General features: G+C 47.4%; 2 protein-coding genes across 2 annotated transcripts in view; one reads left to right on the top strand and one right to left on the bottom strand.

The window, feature by feature from the left end:
- IFT43 (intraflagellar transport 43) overlaps positions 1-7,702 on the bottom strand; it is a 115,349-nt gene extending 107,647 nt beyond the window's left edge. Inside the window, exons 1-2 of the mRNA XM_012803524.2 lie at positions 7,618-7,702; positions 5,085-5,177 (exon numbers count right to left, since the gene is read on the bottom strand). Of these exons, the coding sequence (XP_012658978.1) occupies positions 5,085-5,177; positions 7,618-7,668 (144 nt within the window). The 5' untranslated portion in view covers positions 7,669-7,702. The remainder of the gene's footprint in view (positions 1-5,084; positions 5,178-7,617) is intronic.
- Positions 7,703-12,667: 4,965 nt separating this feature from the next.
- TGFB3 (transforming growth factor beta 3) overlaps positions 12,668-16,666 on the top strand; it is a 22,429-nt gene continuing 18,430 nt past the window's right edge. The window contains exons 1-2 of the mRNA XM_012803417.2: positions 12,668-12,878; positions 12,985-13,374. Coding sequence (XP_012658871.1) covers positions 13,023-13,374 — 352 coding nt within the window. The 5' untranslated portion in view covers positions 12,668-12,878; positions 12,985-13,022. The remainder of the gene's footprint in view (positions 12,879-12,984; positions 13,375-16,666) is intronic.

Raw genomic sequence — 16,666 nt, 5'->3', positions numbered from 1 at the left:
AAAAAAAAAAAAAAAAGTCACAAGCTCCAGATGGCAGAACAGGAAGCCAGAGAGGGGCTAGAACATGTAGGACATCTCCAGCTACTATGTTCACTCTGCTCTACCCTCCACTAGGTATGTGAGAAAAAACCTACTGCTGTTTGATCCAAGTACTGAGGTTATTTATGTTACATGCAGCCAAATTCAATAGTATTGACAGATACAGAAGGATACCTGAAAATCAATCCATCCTAAAAGAGCAGCGTTTTAAACTCAAATGGAAATAGGAGCCTGGCGGATCAAATGTGAGTCAATTTGGCCAAGTGTGTTAAAGTACAAAGTAGTGAACTCGAGAGGGTGGCCACGTGGAAGCAAGTAGCATCTGCAGCTCCGATCAGCAGCTGCCAGGTGGGCATTGGGCATGCCAGTCCAGCATTCCCACTGGGCCAGGAGTTCTGATTTTAAAGAGAAGCCCTCAATCTGGATTTTCATGTGAAGCTTTCCAATTTATAAATGTTGACTAAATTAAAACATTTTTAACTATCAAATAAAACATGACTGCAGATGAAAAGCACCTAGAAAGCTACAAGGTTTCAACCTTAGTACAGCAGGTTAAGGCAGAATAAGGCAGAATAAAAACAATATCCTAGTTCTAGAGAAACAATAATGATTAGCAACACAGTACCTATGTGTCAGATGGTGTTAAGGACTTTACGCCAATGATATCATTTTTTCTTTCTAGCCACCCCATGATGTATGGATTTTTTTTTTTTTTTTTTTGTGAGACAGTGTTTCACTATGTTGCCCTCAGTAGAGTTCCAGGGCATCACAGCTCACAGCAACCTCAAACTCTTTGGCTTAAGCAATTTTCTTGCCTCAGCCTCCCAAGTAGCTGAGACTACAGGCACCTGCCACAATGCCTGGCTATTTTTTGGTTGCAGTTGTCGTCGCCAGCCTTGGTGTATGTGGCCAGCACCCTACTCACTGAGCGCCGAGCCAGATATATGGATTATTATCCCTGTTTCATCAGTGAGAAAACTGGTGCTTAGAGAGATTAAGTAATTTGCTCCCAGTAATAGAGCTATGTGACAGAGCCAGGATTTCAGCGTAGGCTTGTATGACCCGGAAGCCTGTGCCCTTACACACCCTTCATAAGAAATGCCCACTGTAACTGGAAAGCACAAAAACTACTCCAAAATTACTACTAGCCAACCTACTATACATGAATAGTAGCTCTTGAAGAGATTTCCAAATCAGTTCTGAAAAAGACCCTGGCTGTCGTCCTCTTTCTTCGTTGCCTTTTAATAAAAGCAGCAAGGCACCGTCCAAAGACTCATTTACTCACTGATTTACTGAATGAACACTTCTACAGTGTTTTTCAGTTTGTTAAAATGCTTTTAAATGCATATCTTAGTTAACCCCGTGTCATTCTGGTGGTATTAGCCTCACCATTTGACAGATAATGAAACAGAGGATTAGAGAGATTAGTAAACTTGCTCAAGATCCAAGCCATTAGCAGAGCCCAGTCTTAAGCCATGGTCTCCTGATGTCAAGCCCTGTGTTCTTTCTGCTTCCTTCAGCAGAGTTCCCAACTCTACCACCTCACTTTAAAATAACCATTTGTGGCTCGGCGCCTTATAGCTCTACCGGCTAAAGCGCCAGCCACGTACACCTGAGGTGGTGAGTTCGAATCCCCAGCCCGGACCCACCAAACAACAATGACGGCTGCAACCAAAAAAAAATAGCCGGGCGTTGTGGCAGGGGCCTGTAGTCCCAGCTACTTGGGAGGCAGAGGCAGGAGACTCCCTTGAGCCCAGGAGTTGGAGGTTGCTGTGAGCTGTAATGCCACGGCACTCTACCCAAGGGGACAGCTTGAGGCTCTGTCTCAAAAAAAAATAAAAATAATAAAATAAAATAAAATAAAATAACCATTTGTTTGAACTAATTTATACTTAACTCTAAAGGAGTTCCAGTATGTCTGACAGCTCCCAGGTACCATATTTGCAGTTGCATGGATATCATCATCCCAGAATACAATCAGCAAGAGGACAAAAATAAATATATCAACTAATACTCTCAGAATTGGAATGTAAATGGGCACACATACAAGCCTTGGGAATCTAAATTTAGAAAGAAATATCCAGAAAGTCCCACAGTGAGCATCTGGCCCTGTGGGAGGCTGCCCACACTGTTTTGTGAACCTCAATTAGCCTAGGAAGAAAAAGAAAGCCTGGTACCCTCCCTGGCATCTTGCTTTTCAGAGGCACCAGTTGGGTGAGGAGCAGACTGACTTTTCATCCTGTTCTTTGATAAAAATGTTAAGGCCTAGAGTACAAAAAGGTAAATGTCTTGAAATAACTTGGTATTCCTGAAAGGCTGAAACACTTAAAAGTTCATCAGACTCTATACTATGGTTACATTACATACTCACAGCAATGATTCTCACCTGGGAGTCTAGGGGGACGGGATGGCAGGGGAAAAGTGCCCTGATCCCAGCCTAGGAGCTGGTTTAGTATGGGGGTCACATAAGGTTTTAAATCCTGATCAAGTCATCACAGGTTCACTCACCTCCTTCACAATTAAGCAGACTTAGTTTTTTTTGTTGTGTTTTGTCTTTTTTAGAGATGGAGTATTCCTCTGTTACCCTGGCTAGAGTGCAGTAGTATAATCATAGCTCACTGTAGCTCCAAACTCCTGTGGTTCAAGGGACTCTCCTGGCTCAGCCTCCTAAGTACCAGAGCTACCACACTGGCTTAAGTAGACTTTTAATTAGCCTTCCTGGTTGACAGTGACCACAAGAATCCAAGTTCCATTCTGGCAATGGATCTTGTCTCTTTTACTCCCTGAAATATACCAATCTTGTAAAATGGTGCATGACACACGATAAACATCAATAAATATTTGCTGAATCATTCAATCATTATGAATGATGGGGTGATGGATCGGGTACAAAGTGGTCAGAGGCCAAGAACAGGCTTCCATTAACTCAGTCATTTGCTTCCTCCTTTTCTCTTTGAAGACATACACTACTGCAGTTCAAGTTTCCTGAGGTCCAGGGTTGGGTCTAGGGCATCTTCTTTCATCATTCTCCTACTTTATAATACCCTCCTCCCACAACTGTGCCTCTAATGAGCTACTCTATCTGCCTGCCCTCCACTCTGTTAACACTGCTACTCAGCTTCTAATGTGTAAGTGCATTGCACACGATGTACTTCACCTCACTCTCAGCAGTAGCAACTGCATGCCTGTTCTATGCCAGGCACTGATATTGCTGACAGATGATGATATCATATTATGCCTGTTCTAAGACAGACATGGGTACTATGACGAGGCACAGTGCTTGCCTTCCAGAAGCTCACATCTGATGTGCAAGCCAGACATGTAAACAATTAGAATGCAATGTAGTAAGCATTATAATGCAGGTACTGTGGCCAAGGTTACAAACTGACAACTCTCAGGTGGAACCCAGCCTATACTGTCATGCAATTTCCATAATTAGTTGCTAACAGCTAAAAATGTGTTGCTTCCACATCACACTTTAGACTGCTGGCATCTCTTGAAAAATCAAAAGATCTGGCAATACTGAGCCTATATTTAAGGTGACCAGATTTTAACATTGGTAAAGCGGGACACCATTGACGGGGGCAGGGCCTGACAACAATGTAAACTTTGATAAGCAGTTCTCAATAATCACTTCTCAACAATTATTTGTTATTATTACAGTTTAACATTATAAAATTAACAAAAATAATATAAAACTCATATCCTGGCGAAATAGCCACATGGCAGCCGAAAACCGTATATTCCCTTACTGTTCTCCTGCCCATTCGTGCATTCTTTCCAAAAATCGAGACTTTTTTAAAATGCTGCTGGATGCGGGACAAATTGTTACAAAGCAGGACGTCTGGTGACCCTACCTATATTCCCCACAGCATCAACCAGCTAAGTAGCAGCTGCTCCTTTAGAAGGGACATGTGGCCTCTAGTCCTCCTACCCCAACCCATTGCCTCGTGTCTTCAGGCAATGACGCCAAGGGTTGGCTGCCAGTTTTTCTGCGCTGGTGTAGCTGTTTTAGAGTAAGTGTTCTCCATACCCATACTTCTACCATATGTGAGAAAATGAAAGATAAAATGATAGGGCCATGTGGAGAGCTTAAGAAAATGGTGGCAAACATTTCCTGTGAAAGTCAAGAATAATCCTACCTCTTTGATACGTATCTAAAGTGTGTCTGTATCATATACCCAACACATTTTGCTCATGCACAGCACTGGCCCATTGGTCTTCTCAGTGTGGGTCACCTCACGTGATGTAAAACAACTACGGGCCAGTGAGCTAGAAGCCAGGTTTCTTACTGTCTGGGAGCTCACTGTCTAGTAGGGCAGATACGTAAAAGGACCATAATGTGTTCTCTAGTAGGCATCGTTGGGAAGTAGGGACCATGGGATAGGTACTAAATCAGCCAGAAGAAGTTAGTGAAAAGCGAACAGAGGGGATGACCTTAAAAGTAAAGTTCTTCAGACGGACAGAGGAAGGTAAAAAGGTACTCTAAGTAAACTGCCAAAAGTAGTTCCCCAGCATTGAAAAGCGTTGCTCATCAAGATTACCCACCCTCCACAAAAAAAGATGGACAATTTCCCATAACTCCAGTCCACCTGAAAAAGTTTCCAGGAAAGTAAGGCCAATAAATGATCCTCTTCCTGCCTGAGAACTGCAGAAAGTGCAAGTCACCCCCAAGAGCAAATGTCCCGTTGTGTAATCCAACCTTACGTCACCAGTATGCCTCACTAGCATTTATTCAGTAGAAACAAAAACCTGGATTTCTATTGGATTCTGAAACTTTCCAGCACCAAGCTTCAAGCTAACATAAAATTGTCTATACTAAGATAGAAAGAAATATGCAGAGACTAGTCTAGCACCAAAGAAAACTCTTCCTCCCTCATTTTCTGCTACAAGGACACAGATGCCAAGGAAAGGAATTCCCACATCAAGATGGAAGGAAGGGCTGGCATTCAAGAGAAGAAACAAGAGAATAACAAATCCTTGTTCCCTGAGGAGTCACTAACTTGTAAAAAGCATTTCTTCATGTTAGTATTTTTCGCACCCACCTCTCCAGTCAGAGTCAAGGAGGAATTCTTGCCACTGAGGTGATTCTCAGCCTGAGTTGGCTCCTGTTGAGCTCGACGACCCATCTTGGGCCCCTGTAAAGACAGAGAGAGCGCACTGCTGACTCAGAAAAACACAGTTAGAAATTCCTCTACAATGGGCAGAGAAGAGGGCAAGCCCCCAAATTCCTTTTTTTTTTTTGGCCTGGGCTGGGTTTGAACCTGCCACCTCCAGCATATGGGGCCAGCACCTTACTCCTTTGAGCCACAGGCACCGCCCAAGCCCCCATATTCTTATGCAGGATTTTGGGAAGGCCTAATTTCAAAGCTGCATGAAAACAGTTATCAAGGAGCTTTTGGAAAGAATTCCTAAATTCCATAGCAATTGACTCCAGAGAGAAACAGATATATATGCTGATCAGATTTGCTTTTCCAGACATTAAGGGAACTCTATGACAAGAATGTTGAGACTTTATCTTCAGAAATCAGAGGACTTCAAAATTCTTAGTCATCAAATGAACCATATGCAGGTGTTTCCCAAGGCCCCCCAGAGTAGAGGTTCTGCATCTCAAATGCTTTCCAGTCCATAAACAAAATTTATTTAGGCAGATGTTGAAATGTTTATAGTTTTGCTTTACTTTGTTTAAAAAACCAGCATTAATATAAGCACTTTGTAGATCTCATTTAATGTGGGTGAGTCTAATTGTCACAATGACAGACACAGGGACTGACATCATTTTACAAATGAGGCCCAGGAAGGCAATGAAGTGGCAGACATAAATTTAAGAGCAAATCCTGGGTTCTTTCCACTATACCATGCTGAAATTTGTTTTGTTCTAAGGATTGACTGCACCAATGGTTACAGGGGTGCTCATAAAAACTCTTATGCAGTGTTTACACTTTAAATTGTAGTATCAATCATTTAGGTTTCAGGGATGATGGAAATAATCTCTCTGATAATTAGCAGCTTGATTTCTTCTCAAGGCAAACAATTCCATCCCTTCACCATGGTTGCCTCTGTCCATTTGTCATATCATTGGGTATCTGAATATGACATGTTATGTATAACAGTTGTGCTGAAACAAAAACTCAGTGATTGTCTCTAAATGCTATTTACAGATGGTTTTTCTAATGTTTGCTAAGAACTTTTAAAGTCTTAAACTTTTTAAAGACCCTATATAAATCCACAGGACAGAAAAACTACTTCAGCACCTTATTTTGCGTCTGTTAAATGTAGTCTGTTTATTGTCTATCATCCCCCCATCAAAATTTAAGCCCATCAGGGTAGGAACACTGTTTTATTTACTACTGTATCTCCAGCACCTAGGACAATAACTGATACAAAGTAGGGGCTCCATAAATATTTCCTGAAAGAATGAATGAATGAATAACTACATTCCCATCCCAGGTACTAAAAAAAAAACAAAAAATCACCTATCAGAAAGGCCTGGTGACACAATTATTTTCTCCCTCCAATCAGGCACCCTGCTTCATTCCAAAATAATTTGCAACTGGTTCTCCTATCTCCCTTAGAGAGGTACTCCTCTCGAGTACCTGGAGGACGTCCAATGCTACCAGGGCACTTCAAAACACTTAGGAGATTTCAACAGCAGAAACTAAAGACTTGCCCTGTGGTCCAACTTTTTAGTGACTGGGGATCCTAATTAATTTTAAAGATAAAAAGGCCTGATGGGGTTGTGATGAGTAAGATAAAACCCTGAACCGGGTTCTTGAATCAAGCTCTGTTACTTACTGATTATAACCTTATTTAAATCACAGCCTCAGGAGGCAACAACAGCTAACCTCTTCTGATAGCTTAGCTTATGCCAAGCACTCTGTTAAATCCTTTCCAAACATTATTTCATTTCATTTGCAGTCACATCTCCATTCTAGGCATAGAAAAACCAGAGGCCCAGAAAAGTTAACTAGTTGGTTTAAAAAACAAAACAAAACAAAACACGCAACAGCTTTGTACTCCATCTGACCTCACGGCCTGAGCACCTAATCCTTTCCTCAGGTTATAAATCAGTCTTAACTTCCTTAACTATAAAACCGAGGTAACGCCCCCCTTCCGTGGGGATTACGGAGAAGAAAGGCTGTCCCTGCCTGCCTCCTTTCCACATAATACAACAGTGCGACTTTTACGTGAACTTCTGGAATGCGGTGTCCTAAGGGGAAAACTCTAGGACGCGTGCGAGTGCCACTCTGGCCAGGGCCCCTTCAATCACTGTCGGACCTGTGAAGGGAGATGTTCGCACTTGGGACTTTGGAAAGCTCAAGAAAGGCTCGGAACTTTCCCACCAGTGCCAGAGGCCGGCAGGGATGGTATGTGTTTTCCACTTTTTGAGGATTTTAAAGAAAGGAAACCCCACGCCAGAAGCGCCGGGGGGCGGGGCGGATGAGGCCACCTCCTCCAGGCCTCGCCCAGCGCTGCTCGGGACCTGCCGCCCCGAGGCGCCTCAGGAAGCCGGAGCCGGCGAGGTCGCTCCTCCCCACCCACTAAATCTTTGCCCCAAACACCCGCGTGGGTCCTCACGGAGGCCGAGCCGCGGCGCCACTCCTCGCCCAGATCCAGCAGATCCTCCATCGCCGCGGCCGCCTGACGTCACTTCCTGGGAACCAAGCGGCCCGGCTGCGTCCCTAACGACGGCCCCGCCCTCTATTCCGATATTTAAAGGAGCCACAGCGTTGTTCCTGGCTTCTGTGCCATCATTCAACTTGAACCAAATCTTCCCTAAATTTCCCTTGCTTGACTTCTGGAAGAAACCTCCAGGTATTAAAATCTGCTAAGCCTGCTCCTGTTGGACAGTGAAATAATTTTAATTTTTAGGAACTTTCTGCATTTGTAGCTTATTATTTTATTTATTTATTTTTTTTGAGGCAGAGTCAGTCTGTCACCCTTGGTAGAGTGCCATAATGTCATAGCTCACAGCAACCTCAAACTCCTGAGCTTAAGCGATTCTCTTTCCTCAGCCTCCCAAGTAGCTGGGACTACAGGCGCCCGCCACAACGCCGGGCTATTTTTAGAGACAAGGTCTCACTCTGGCTCAGGCTAGTCACTTGTGAGCTCTGGCAATCCACCCGCCTCGGCCTCCCAAGTGCTGGGATTACAGGCGTGAGCCACCGTGCCCTGTGCATTTGTAGCTCTTTTAAAATACACAAGTAGGGTGGCGCCTGTGGCTCAGTGAGTAGGGTGCCAGCCCCATATACTGAGGGTGGCGGGTTCAAACCCGGCCCTGGCTAAACCGCCACAAAAACATATCCCAGCTACTCCAGAGGCTGAGGCAAGAGAACCACCTAAGCCCAAGAGCTGGAGGTTGCTGTGAGCAGTGTGACCCTGCCAGGGCACTTGGCACTCTACTGAGGGTGAGAAAGTGAGACTCTGTCTCAAAACAAATAAATAAAAAATAAAATACAAGAGTAATTAATTGTAAAGCACTACTGTTAATAGTAATAATTATATTTATGCTTCCCATTTGTACAGCTTTTTGCAATGTACAGGAGTCCATCCCAGTTCTTAGCTCATGTGAGGGCCATAACAACCTTGTATCTGACAGATAAGCAAACAGGTTCACAGGAAGTCAGGTGTAATAGTTTAGAGGAATTATGGAAAATGCAATATATAATCTCTGCCTTCAAGAAGTTTACAGAAAGGCTTGAGTAGTAATAACTTTCAAAAGTACAAATATTCAATATCTCATTAAATCCCAACATCCCCACAAGTGAGTAACAGTAGTATCTATACAACAATGGAGAACGCTGAGATACAAAGGAGTGGCTTGAGGAAAATCACCTGAGTGCCCAGCAGCAGAGCCCAGCATCGACACCACATATTACTGGAGTCAGCCATTCTCTTACAATGCAAGAGAGATGTCCCAAAAATTCCCAGCTCAATGGGGCAGCTGAGTTGAATCTTCACTGACTTCCCAGAGAAGATCCCCAAGTCAACACTGCTGGCCAGGTCCCTAACACCCGTTGACTGAGACCCACAGGAGATGGGCTTATGCCCTAAGAGTGAACAATGTGTCCTGTAATATGCTGGAGGTAAGACTTAGATGGCTACAGGTCAAAATCAAGCACTTGGAAGTGAGAGTAGCACCCCTAAAAGCAGATTGCAAGCATTTGCAAAATATTCATTAAATTACTCAGCTCAACCATTCATTCTACACATTTACTGTGCCCTAGCATACTTCTGAGAGGAAGAATGGTGTGGATATCCACCATTATCCACTGGTGGATAATGACCTATGTAGCCAGAGTGAGCCCTCTCTAGATTGAGAGGGCTCCTCCTTTGGAACTACCTTTAAAGATTACCTGTAACATCCTTTACTTACCCACCCTGCTTCTCAGAATATAATTCAGAATATTAGATTTTATTGTGAATACTCATTGCCAAAAATCCAAGACAGATGAAATATAGGCTCCAATGAATCCATTGTTCCCTTCTTCCTTGGTACCAGATGGATTTTTCTATTTCTTGTAAGCTCACACCCATACCACTACCACCTTATAGTCAGTTCCCAGACCTCACCTCCACTTCTTCCTCCACTTCCTGAAAACAAAAGGTGAATGACACTCCCCTTGGTACACTTCCCTTCTCTTCCCAGGGAGAAGCCCTAGTGTAGCTTCCAAACCTTGCTAAGCACCCAAATCATGTGTGATATTTGTTAAAAAAACAAGGATGTGAGGCCCCATTTGCTAAGGGTAGAGTCCAGAAGGGTATAACTTTAATAATTTTCTCTCTCATCTTGCAAGTGTTTGCTCAAAGTCCGCAGTAAGGCCTTCCTTGATCACCCCGTTTTATTTTTATTTATTTATTTATTTGCAGTTTTTAACAGGGGTGGGGTCTGAACCCACCACCTCCAGTATATGGGGCCGGTGCCCTACTCCTTGAGCCACAGGCGCTGAGCCTGATCACCCTATTTTAAATTGCAACATCCCCCACCCAGGCACTTCCTATCCTCCCTCTCTACTTGACTTTCTAACTTGGCATTTATCTTTTATCATAATTTATATATTTCACATAATTTACATATTTATTTAGTTGCTTTCTTCCCTCACTGTCCCATCCTTGCTTCTAAAATATAAGATCCATATTTTATAGAGAGAGAGCAAGGGTTTTGTTTGTTTTGTTCTCTGATATATCCACAGAACCTAGAATAGTGCCTGGCAGATAGTAAACATCAAATTATTCCTCAAATTTCAGAGGCAGTATATAGCACAGTAGCAGGATCATAGCTCAAACAGCTGGGCTGGAGCCACCCTCCTGCCTCAGCCTCCGGAGTAACTGGAACTACAGGCACTTGCCACCAGACCCAGTTAATTTTTCCTGGGTTTTTTTGTTTGTTTGGTTGGTTGGTTGGTTGGTTGAGTTTTTGTAGAGACAGGAGTCTCTGTATGTTGCCCAGGCTAGTCGAACTCCTGGCCACAAGAAATCTTCTTGCTTTGGTCTCCCAAAGGGCTGGGATTGCAGGTGTGAGCCACCAGGCCCAGCCTACTTTTACATTTCCTGTACTGGGTGTCCTTCTTGGTTATGAAAATGGAAATAAGGCCTAGCCAAACTGGACAGCCTGTGTTAAGTATCACCTCCACCACTCGCAGCAGTGTGGCCTTTTGAAAATATCTCTGTGCCTCTGTTCCCTCAACTATGAAATGATCCACCACTGTCCTGGGATGCAGCGAACATCCTTCCAGTCAGTGGTCCAAGTGCCAGACCTGTCAGGAAAGAGTCCAGGAAGGACAGAGATGGGAGCAGCACGAATTCTCAGGCAAATGATGAGTTCTAACACATCATTGCTGTGTTTGGAGGCTGGGGGGAGCAATGTGCCCTCCTTACTAAACCGCTTGTGAGAAAAGACTTAGAAGCTCAGGCTGAGAAGAACCAAAGCGGAGAGCAACTTCCCCTCACCCATCTGGGAAATGGGCTCCGGCCAATTGCTGACTTTGCGCTCGCTGGCGTAGTTCCCTGCGGAACACTCTGCGGGGAGGGAGGCGGCAAACATCTGGATGACATTTCTGCCGAGAGCGGCTCCGGAGCCCCGGCCCGGGATGCGAGAGGTGCACTTGTGCGCACGTGGGGCCGACAGGGAGGCAATTCCCCAACGCGCCGGGTCTTGTTTTTCTCGCCCTCTCGCCGCTGCCGCTCTGCAGTCCCCCAGCCCTGTCCGCCTCCCAGGCAGCCGTCCCGCGGAGCTTCTGACACTGGCGGCTTCACCTCGCCAGAGGGCACCCTCGATCTTCCGGAAAACGCCACCATTTTTCACTGCCCCTGGAGCGTCTCCAAGCTTCAGCCGGCCGCCCGACTCCAATCTTGTCAATGAAGAATCAGGGCCAGGATCGCCGCGGAACTGAACCCGACCCTCCAACCCAACTTGCAGGCTGGGCGTCGCCCGGATCGAGGGTGGCACGGCTGCCCCTGCCACTGTCCTCCCTCCCCCACCACTGCGGACCCAGCAGGGTGCCCTGCCCGGCCCGGGGCGGCCCGCGACTGGGGGCAGGGAGCGAGCGAGGCACCGGCCGAGAAGAGCGTGGACTGACAGCTGGCGAGAGGACGAAAGGGTTGGGGGAGAGGGAGGGAGGGGGCTCGGCGGAGTAACTTTCCAGAAAAACAGCCAGCGTGTAGCAGGAGTGACTCCAAGAGGGGAAAAAAAGTTCAGTTACCACGTCGAACGAGAGCACTCGCAAAGTATTTTTCAAATGGGCTCGGCTTTTCCTGTGCCTGTTTAAAACATTAAAATCGTGCAGCAAAAGAGGCTGCGTGCGCTGGTCCCTCCCTCCCCCACCCCAGGCCAGAGACGTCATGGGAGGGAGGTATAAAATTTCAGCAGAGAGAAATAGAGAAAGCAGTGTGTGTGCATGTGTGTGTGTGAGAAGAGGGAGAGGAGCGAGAGGGAGAGAGGGGGAGAGAGAGAGAGAAAAGAGAGGGTGAGTGAGAAAGGGAGGAAAGCAGAGAGCCAAGTTCAAGGGAATAGAGAGGCGAGCGATAGGGGAAGAAGCATTAGAAGGAAGGAATAACAGCTTTCCGGAGCAGGCGTGCAGTCAACTGGCTTCTATTTTCTTTTTCTTTTCCTTTTCATTTTTTTTAAAGAGAAGCAGGGGACAGAAGCGATGGCCGAGGGAGAAGACATGCCGAGGTGCTGGTGACCCAGGGCGTCCAAGTGGATTATTGGGGCTGCTCTCCAGAGGCCTGTCCTCCCTGCCTTCCAATTGCACATAACCCACACCCCAGCCAATGAAGACGAGAGGCAGCGTGAACAAACTCATTTAGAAAGCCCCCGAGGAAGTGTAAACAAAAGAGAAAGCATGAATGGAGTGCCTGAGAGACAAGTGTGTCCTTATTGCCCCCACCTTTAGCCCAGCCCTGCCTCTCCCCACCTACTCACTGGTGATCTGATTTTTTTATTTTTAACATTTTTTTCCTTTTCTTTTCCATTCTCTTTTCGTATTCTCCTTCAGGGCAAGACAAGGATTTTGATTTTGGGACCCAGCCATGGTCCTTCTGCTCCTTCTTTAAAATGCCCACTTTCTCCCCATCGCCAAGCAGTGTTTGGCAATATCAGATATCCGCTCTATTTATTTTTACCTAAGGAAAAACTCCAGCTCCCTTCCCACTCCCAGCTGCCTCGCCACCCCTCCCAGCCCTCTGCTTGCCCTCCACCTGGCCTGCTGGGAGTCAGAGCCCAGCAAAACCTGTTTAGATACATGGACAAGAATCCCAGCGCTACGAGGCACACAGTCCGCTTCTTCGTCCTCAGGGTTGCCAGCGCTTCCTGGAAGTCCTGAAGCTCTCGCAGTGCAGTGAGTTCATGCACCTTCTTGCCAAGCCTCAGTCTTTGGGATCTGGGGAGGCCGCCTGGTTTTCCTCCCTCCTTCTGCACGTCGGCTGGGGTCTCCTCCTCTCCAGGCCTCGCCGTCCCCCTGGCCTCTCTCCCCGGCTCGCACATGAAGATGCACTTGCAAAGGGCTCTGGTGGTCCTGGCCCTGCTGAACTTTGCCACGGTCAGCCTCGCTCTGTCCACTTGCACCACCTTGGACTTCGGCCACATCAAGAAGAAGAGGGTGGAAGCCATTAGGGGACAGATCTTGAGCAAGCTCAGGCTAACCAGCCCCCCTGAGCCATCAGTGATGACCCACGTCCCCTATCAGGTCCTGGCCCTTTACAACAGCACCCGGGAGCTGCTGGAGGAGATGCAGGGGGAGAAGGAAGAAGGCTGCACTCAGGAAAACACCGAGTCGGAATACTATGCCAAAGAAATCCATAAATTCGACATGATCCAGGGACTGGCGGAGCACAGTAAGTCCACATTCTTGGAGGGGCGTCTACTCTGGAGGGTATGAACTGGAGTAGGGAGCTCCATGGAGGGGGGCCTGGTCCTGGCCACACAGGAGGGTGCCCCGGGGTTCACCAGCACCAAGGCTCAGGAGGTGTGATGCACAGTCGGGGCAGGGGCAGTAGGTGGGGACGGAGATAGAGTGATTCTGGTAAAAGCTGGGTGCTTCAGGGAGGCCAGGGGCCCTGGAACCCACTGGCTTGCTGAGCTTCCATCAAATCCTTGGCCGATTTTAATGTGGGATTATGTTGTGCTATCCAGGAAAACATATGTGTTCTTGTACATGCAATCATATGGCTAACTGTGAGCATCTGGGTGCCATAAAGGGGAAGGCTGGCTCTCTCAAGACCCTTACAGTTCTCTGAATCTGGAGACCTTGGTCTTCTCCCTGCTTTTCACAACTCATGTGACACGTCTCCGGTTCAGTTTTTCCAGTTCTTGGGAAGAAGAGTACCTGCCCTAAATTCATGTCTGTCAAGCTTCTTGAAGCCCAAGCAAGAGACAGCTTCTTGCTGCCTGGGCCCTTTGGTCTACCCCACCCACGTGACCCACGTGACCCTTGTGAGCTGTGGCAGGGGGGAGGGTATGCACAAATGTTCGCATGTCCCAGTACTTCAGGGAGACATGTACTCTTGAGTTGTACAGTAGACAGCTTCATGTGCTCAAAATGGGTGCCCTCCAGGCCGCTGGACCTGAGGAGAGTAGGGTTGTGGCTCTGGGTATTAGAGAGGGCTGGCACCCTTTGTGTCTGCGTGTCATGGGAGAGTAGGTGGGAGGGGGACGGTGGGTGCCGCAGGGATGTGTCTGGGATTCCACCTTCCCAGGAGACTCCCGTCAGCACGGAGGAGGTGGGCAGCTTCTGGGTGAGACGTCTGTGTGTTTGTACACGTGTGGAAGTCATGTGTGTTTACTGAACGGGGATTTTAAAAACCTCAATACAAGAGAGAGAAATTTGGCAGATGTTGAGAAACTGACAGCCCAGGAAAGAGGAATGTGAGCCTCTTATGGGCCAGAGACTTTGGGAGCAGCTCTGTTTGCTTTTCCTACCAGCAGGTGTCCTCGCCGCCCTGACTACCTGGGAGGTGGGCAGTGGTTGGAGTGGGGTGGGGGGAACATAGGATGAAGCATGAGAGAGGATGGTCAGGGGGTGAACAGCAGGGGTCAAAAGGAACCTGCCTGGAGAGAAGGAGCAGAAGTGGGTGCTGAGGGGTGGATCAGCTCTGGAGGAAGGTGCAAATGGCCCGGTTTGGGTTTGACCCATGCCAGGCAGGGGAGCCTGAGGTTGCTGGCAAGGGGTTTCCACTCCAGCTTCCTGTGGCTGCCCGGAGTGCCCTTCCTTAGGATGTGGCTGCTGTGTGGGGTGGAGGCTGAGGCCAAACTTGTGTGCCCTGCCCAGGGTCTCCTGGGTGGGGCTGGCTCATAGTTTGCCAGGGGCCCATAGTTCCCAGAGGCACCCAGGCTGGATATTGAGCCCCTGACTCCCCGGGCTCCACTAGGTAGGAAATAGTGACCACAAATGTCAGAGGAGGGTCAAAATCTGAGGCTAGCAGAAGTCTCAGGAGGGTCCCAGGCAAGAGGGCAGGACTCATACCTTGATGGTCTGGGTCAGGAGGAGGAGTCCAGAGGTAGAGGGAGTCTGAGTCACAAGGACCCCACCCAGCCTGGAATCCTGAGCTGAGAATGAATGAACCAGATGGATGCAAGGCCATGCAGGTCCAACTCAGGACATTAATGCAGGGCAATGCAGGACACTGATTTTGGGCAGAAACTCAGAAAGGACAGCCTTGGGGAAAGCTAGGGCAGAACCGCACAGATGCTGGGTAGCTTTCTGGCTGTAGCACTAAAACCTTACAACTACGACAGATGGGAGAAGGGAGTATAGCGCCATGGAGCAGTGGTCTGGCCCAAGGCCTAGGGAGCAAGATTCTGTTTGGGATGCAGAGGAGGGGCCCAAGCTCAGAGGGACAGGGGTGATGCTATGGAGGCTCACAGGTGCAAACAGGAAGCAAGCCCAGGCTCTGCAGCTGTTGGAAGTGACACAAAGCAGGCATGCAGACAGGGACCTGGACCCACCCTGCAGCTGGTCAGGTGCTGAGCCCCCCATGGAGAGGCAGACACATGAGGCATAATAATTATAAAGGAGGCAGCAGACAGAGGCAGGGTAGGAGCAGACAGCCATCTTCAGAGGCATTGGGTAAGGGAAGCCTGTCCTTAATTCTTAAGGGCAGACTAGGGGGTGGCACTAGGTTGCTTGGGTCACCAGCAGGGTCTCGTTGCCACAGCTTCTGCTGGAGGTATGGAGATCACATTGTTTTCCAAATTTCATCAGCTCAGGCCACCTCCCTTTACCCAGAGGACAGGCACTGAAGGGGAGTGATGTTAGGACCCGGGACAAGGAGCCACAAGTCCCAGGGAGGAAAGAGAAAGAAGCAATACTCTTCTGTGGTGCAGGAGAAAGGGCACCAAAGTGACAGCAGAGAGGAGGGCCCATCCTCTAGCTCTGCCCTGCTGTATAGATTTTATAGATGAGGAAACTGAGACTTGGACCAATTAAGTAATTTATCCAAAAAGCAGGGACTCTAGTCTGGACATTCTACATTCTATTACGTAGAACACTGCTGTGCTTTGAATCACGTGTTGGACTAAGCAGGAGGAACTCAGGCCAGGTTCAAACCCACCAGCCTCGGTGTATGTGGCTGGCGCTGTAACCACTGTGCTGTGGGTGCCAAGCTCGTTCACCTAATTGTAGTGAACGGGTTTTCTTTCTCTTGAGTCTCAAGCAGGTTAAGCAACCACAGCCATGCCAATATCACCCCCTCTGAGCTCCAGTTTCCTCATCTGGAAAGTCAGAGATGGGCTCCAAATTCCCTTTTAGCTGAAAGAATTTTATAATTATATCTGGGATGATTCAACAGTCTCTACTGGGGAGTACGGGCAGGACTTTGTAATCCCTTTTGTAACTCTCCAGGATTTTGCTATGGGAAGTGAGCTGACCCTTTCTCAGACCTGTGTGGTGGGGACATGGCTTTTTTAGTCTCTTTGTTATCCTTAGCAAGATATCACCAGTGCAGGTGGTGTCTTTTTATCTTCTGGTTTGTAATTATCTGTGTCTTCTGGGGACACTATTCTTGTTTTTGGCCAAAGGCAACCAACAAGCACAGAGTTCCTGAGCAAAGAGAAAACTCAGTATTTTAGATTTTCTTTTCTGGCTGCTAAATGTAGATGTTGTTCATTTTGACTTTTCTTTTTTTTTTT

Source organism: Otolemur garnettii, unplaced genomic scaffold (genome assembly GCF_000181295.1).
Source record: "Otolemur garnettii isolate 467f Iridium unplaced genomic scaffold, OtoGar3 scaffold00020, whole genome shotgun sequence".
NCBI lineage: Eukaryota > Metazoa > Chordata > Mammalia > Primates > Galagidae > Otolemur > Otolemur garnettii.
The sequence above is the reverse complement of the archived record's forward strand: the minus strand, read 5'-3'. Positions and strand labels throughout refer to the sequence as shown.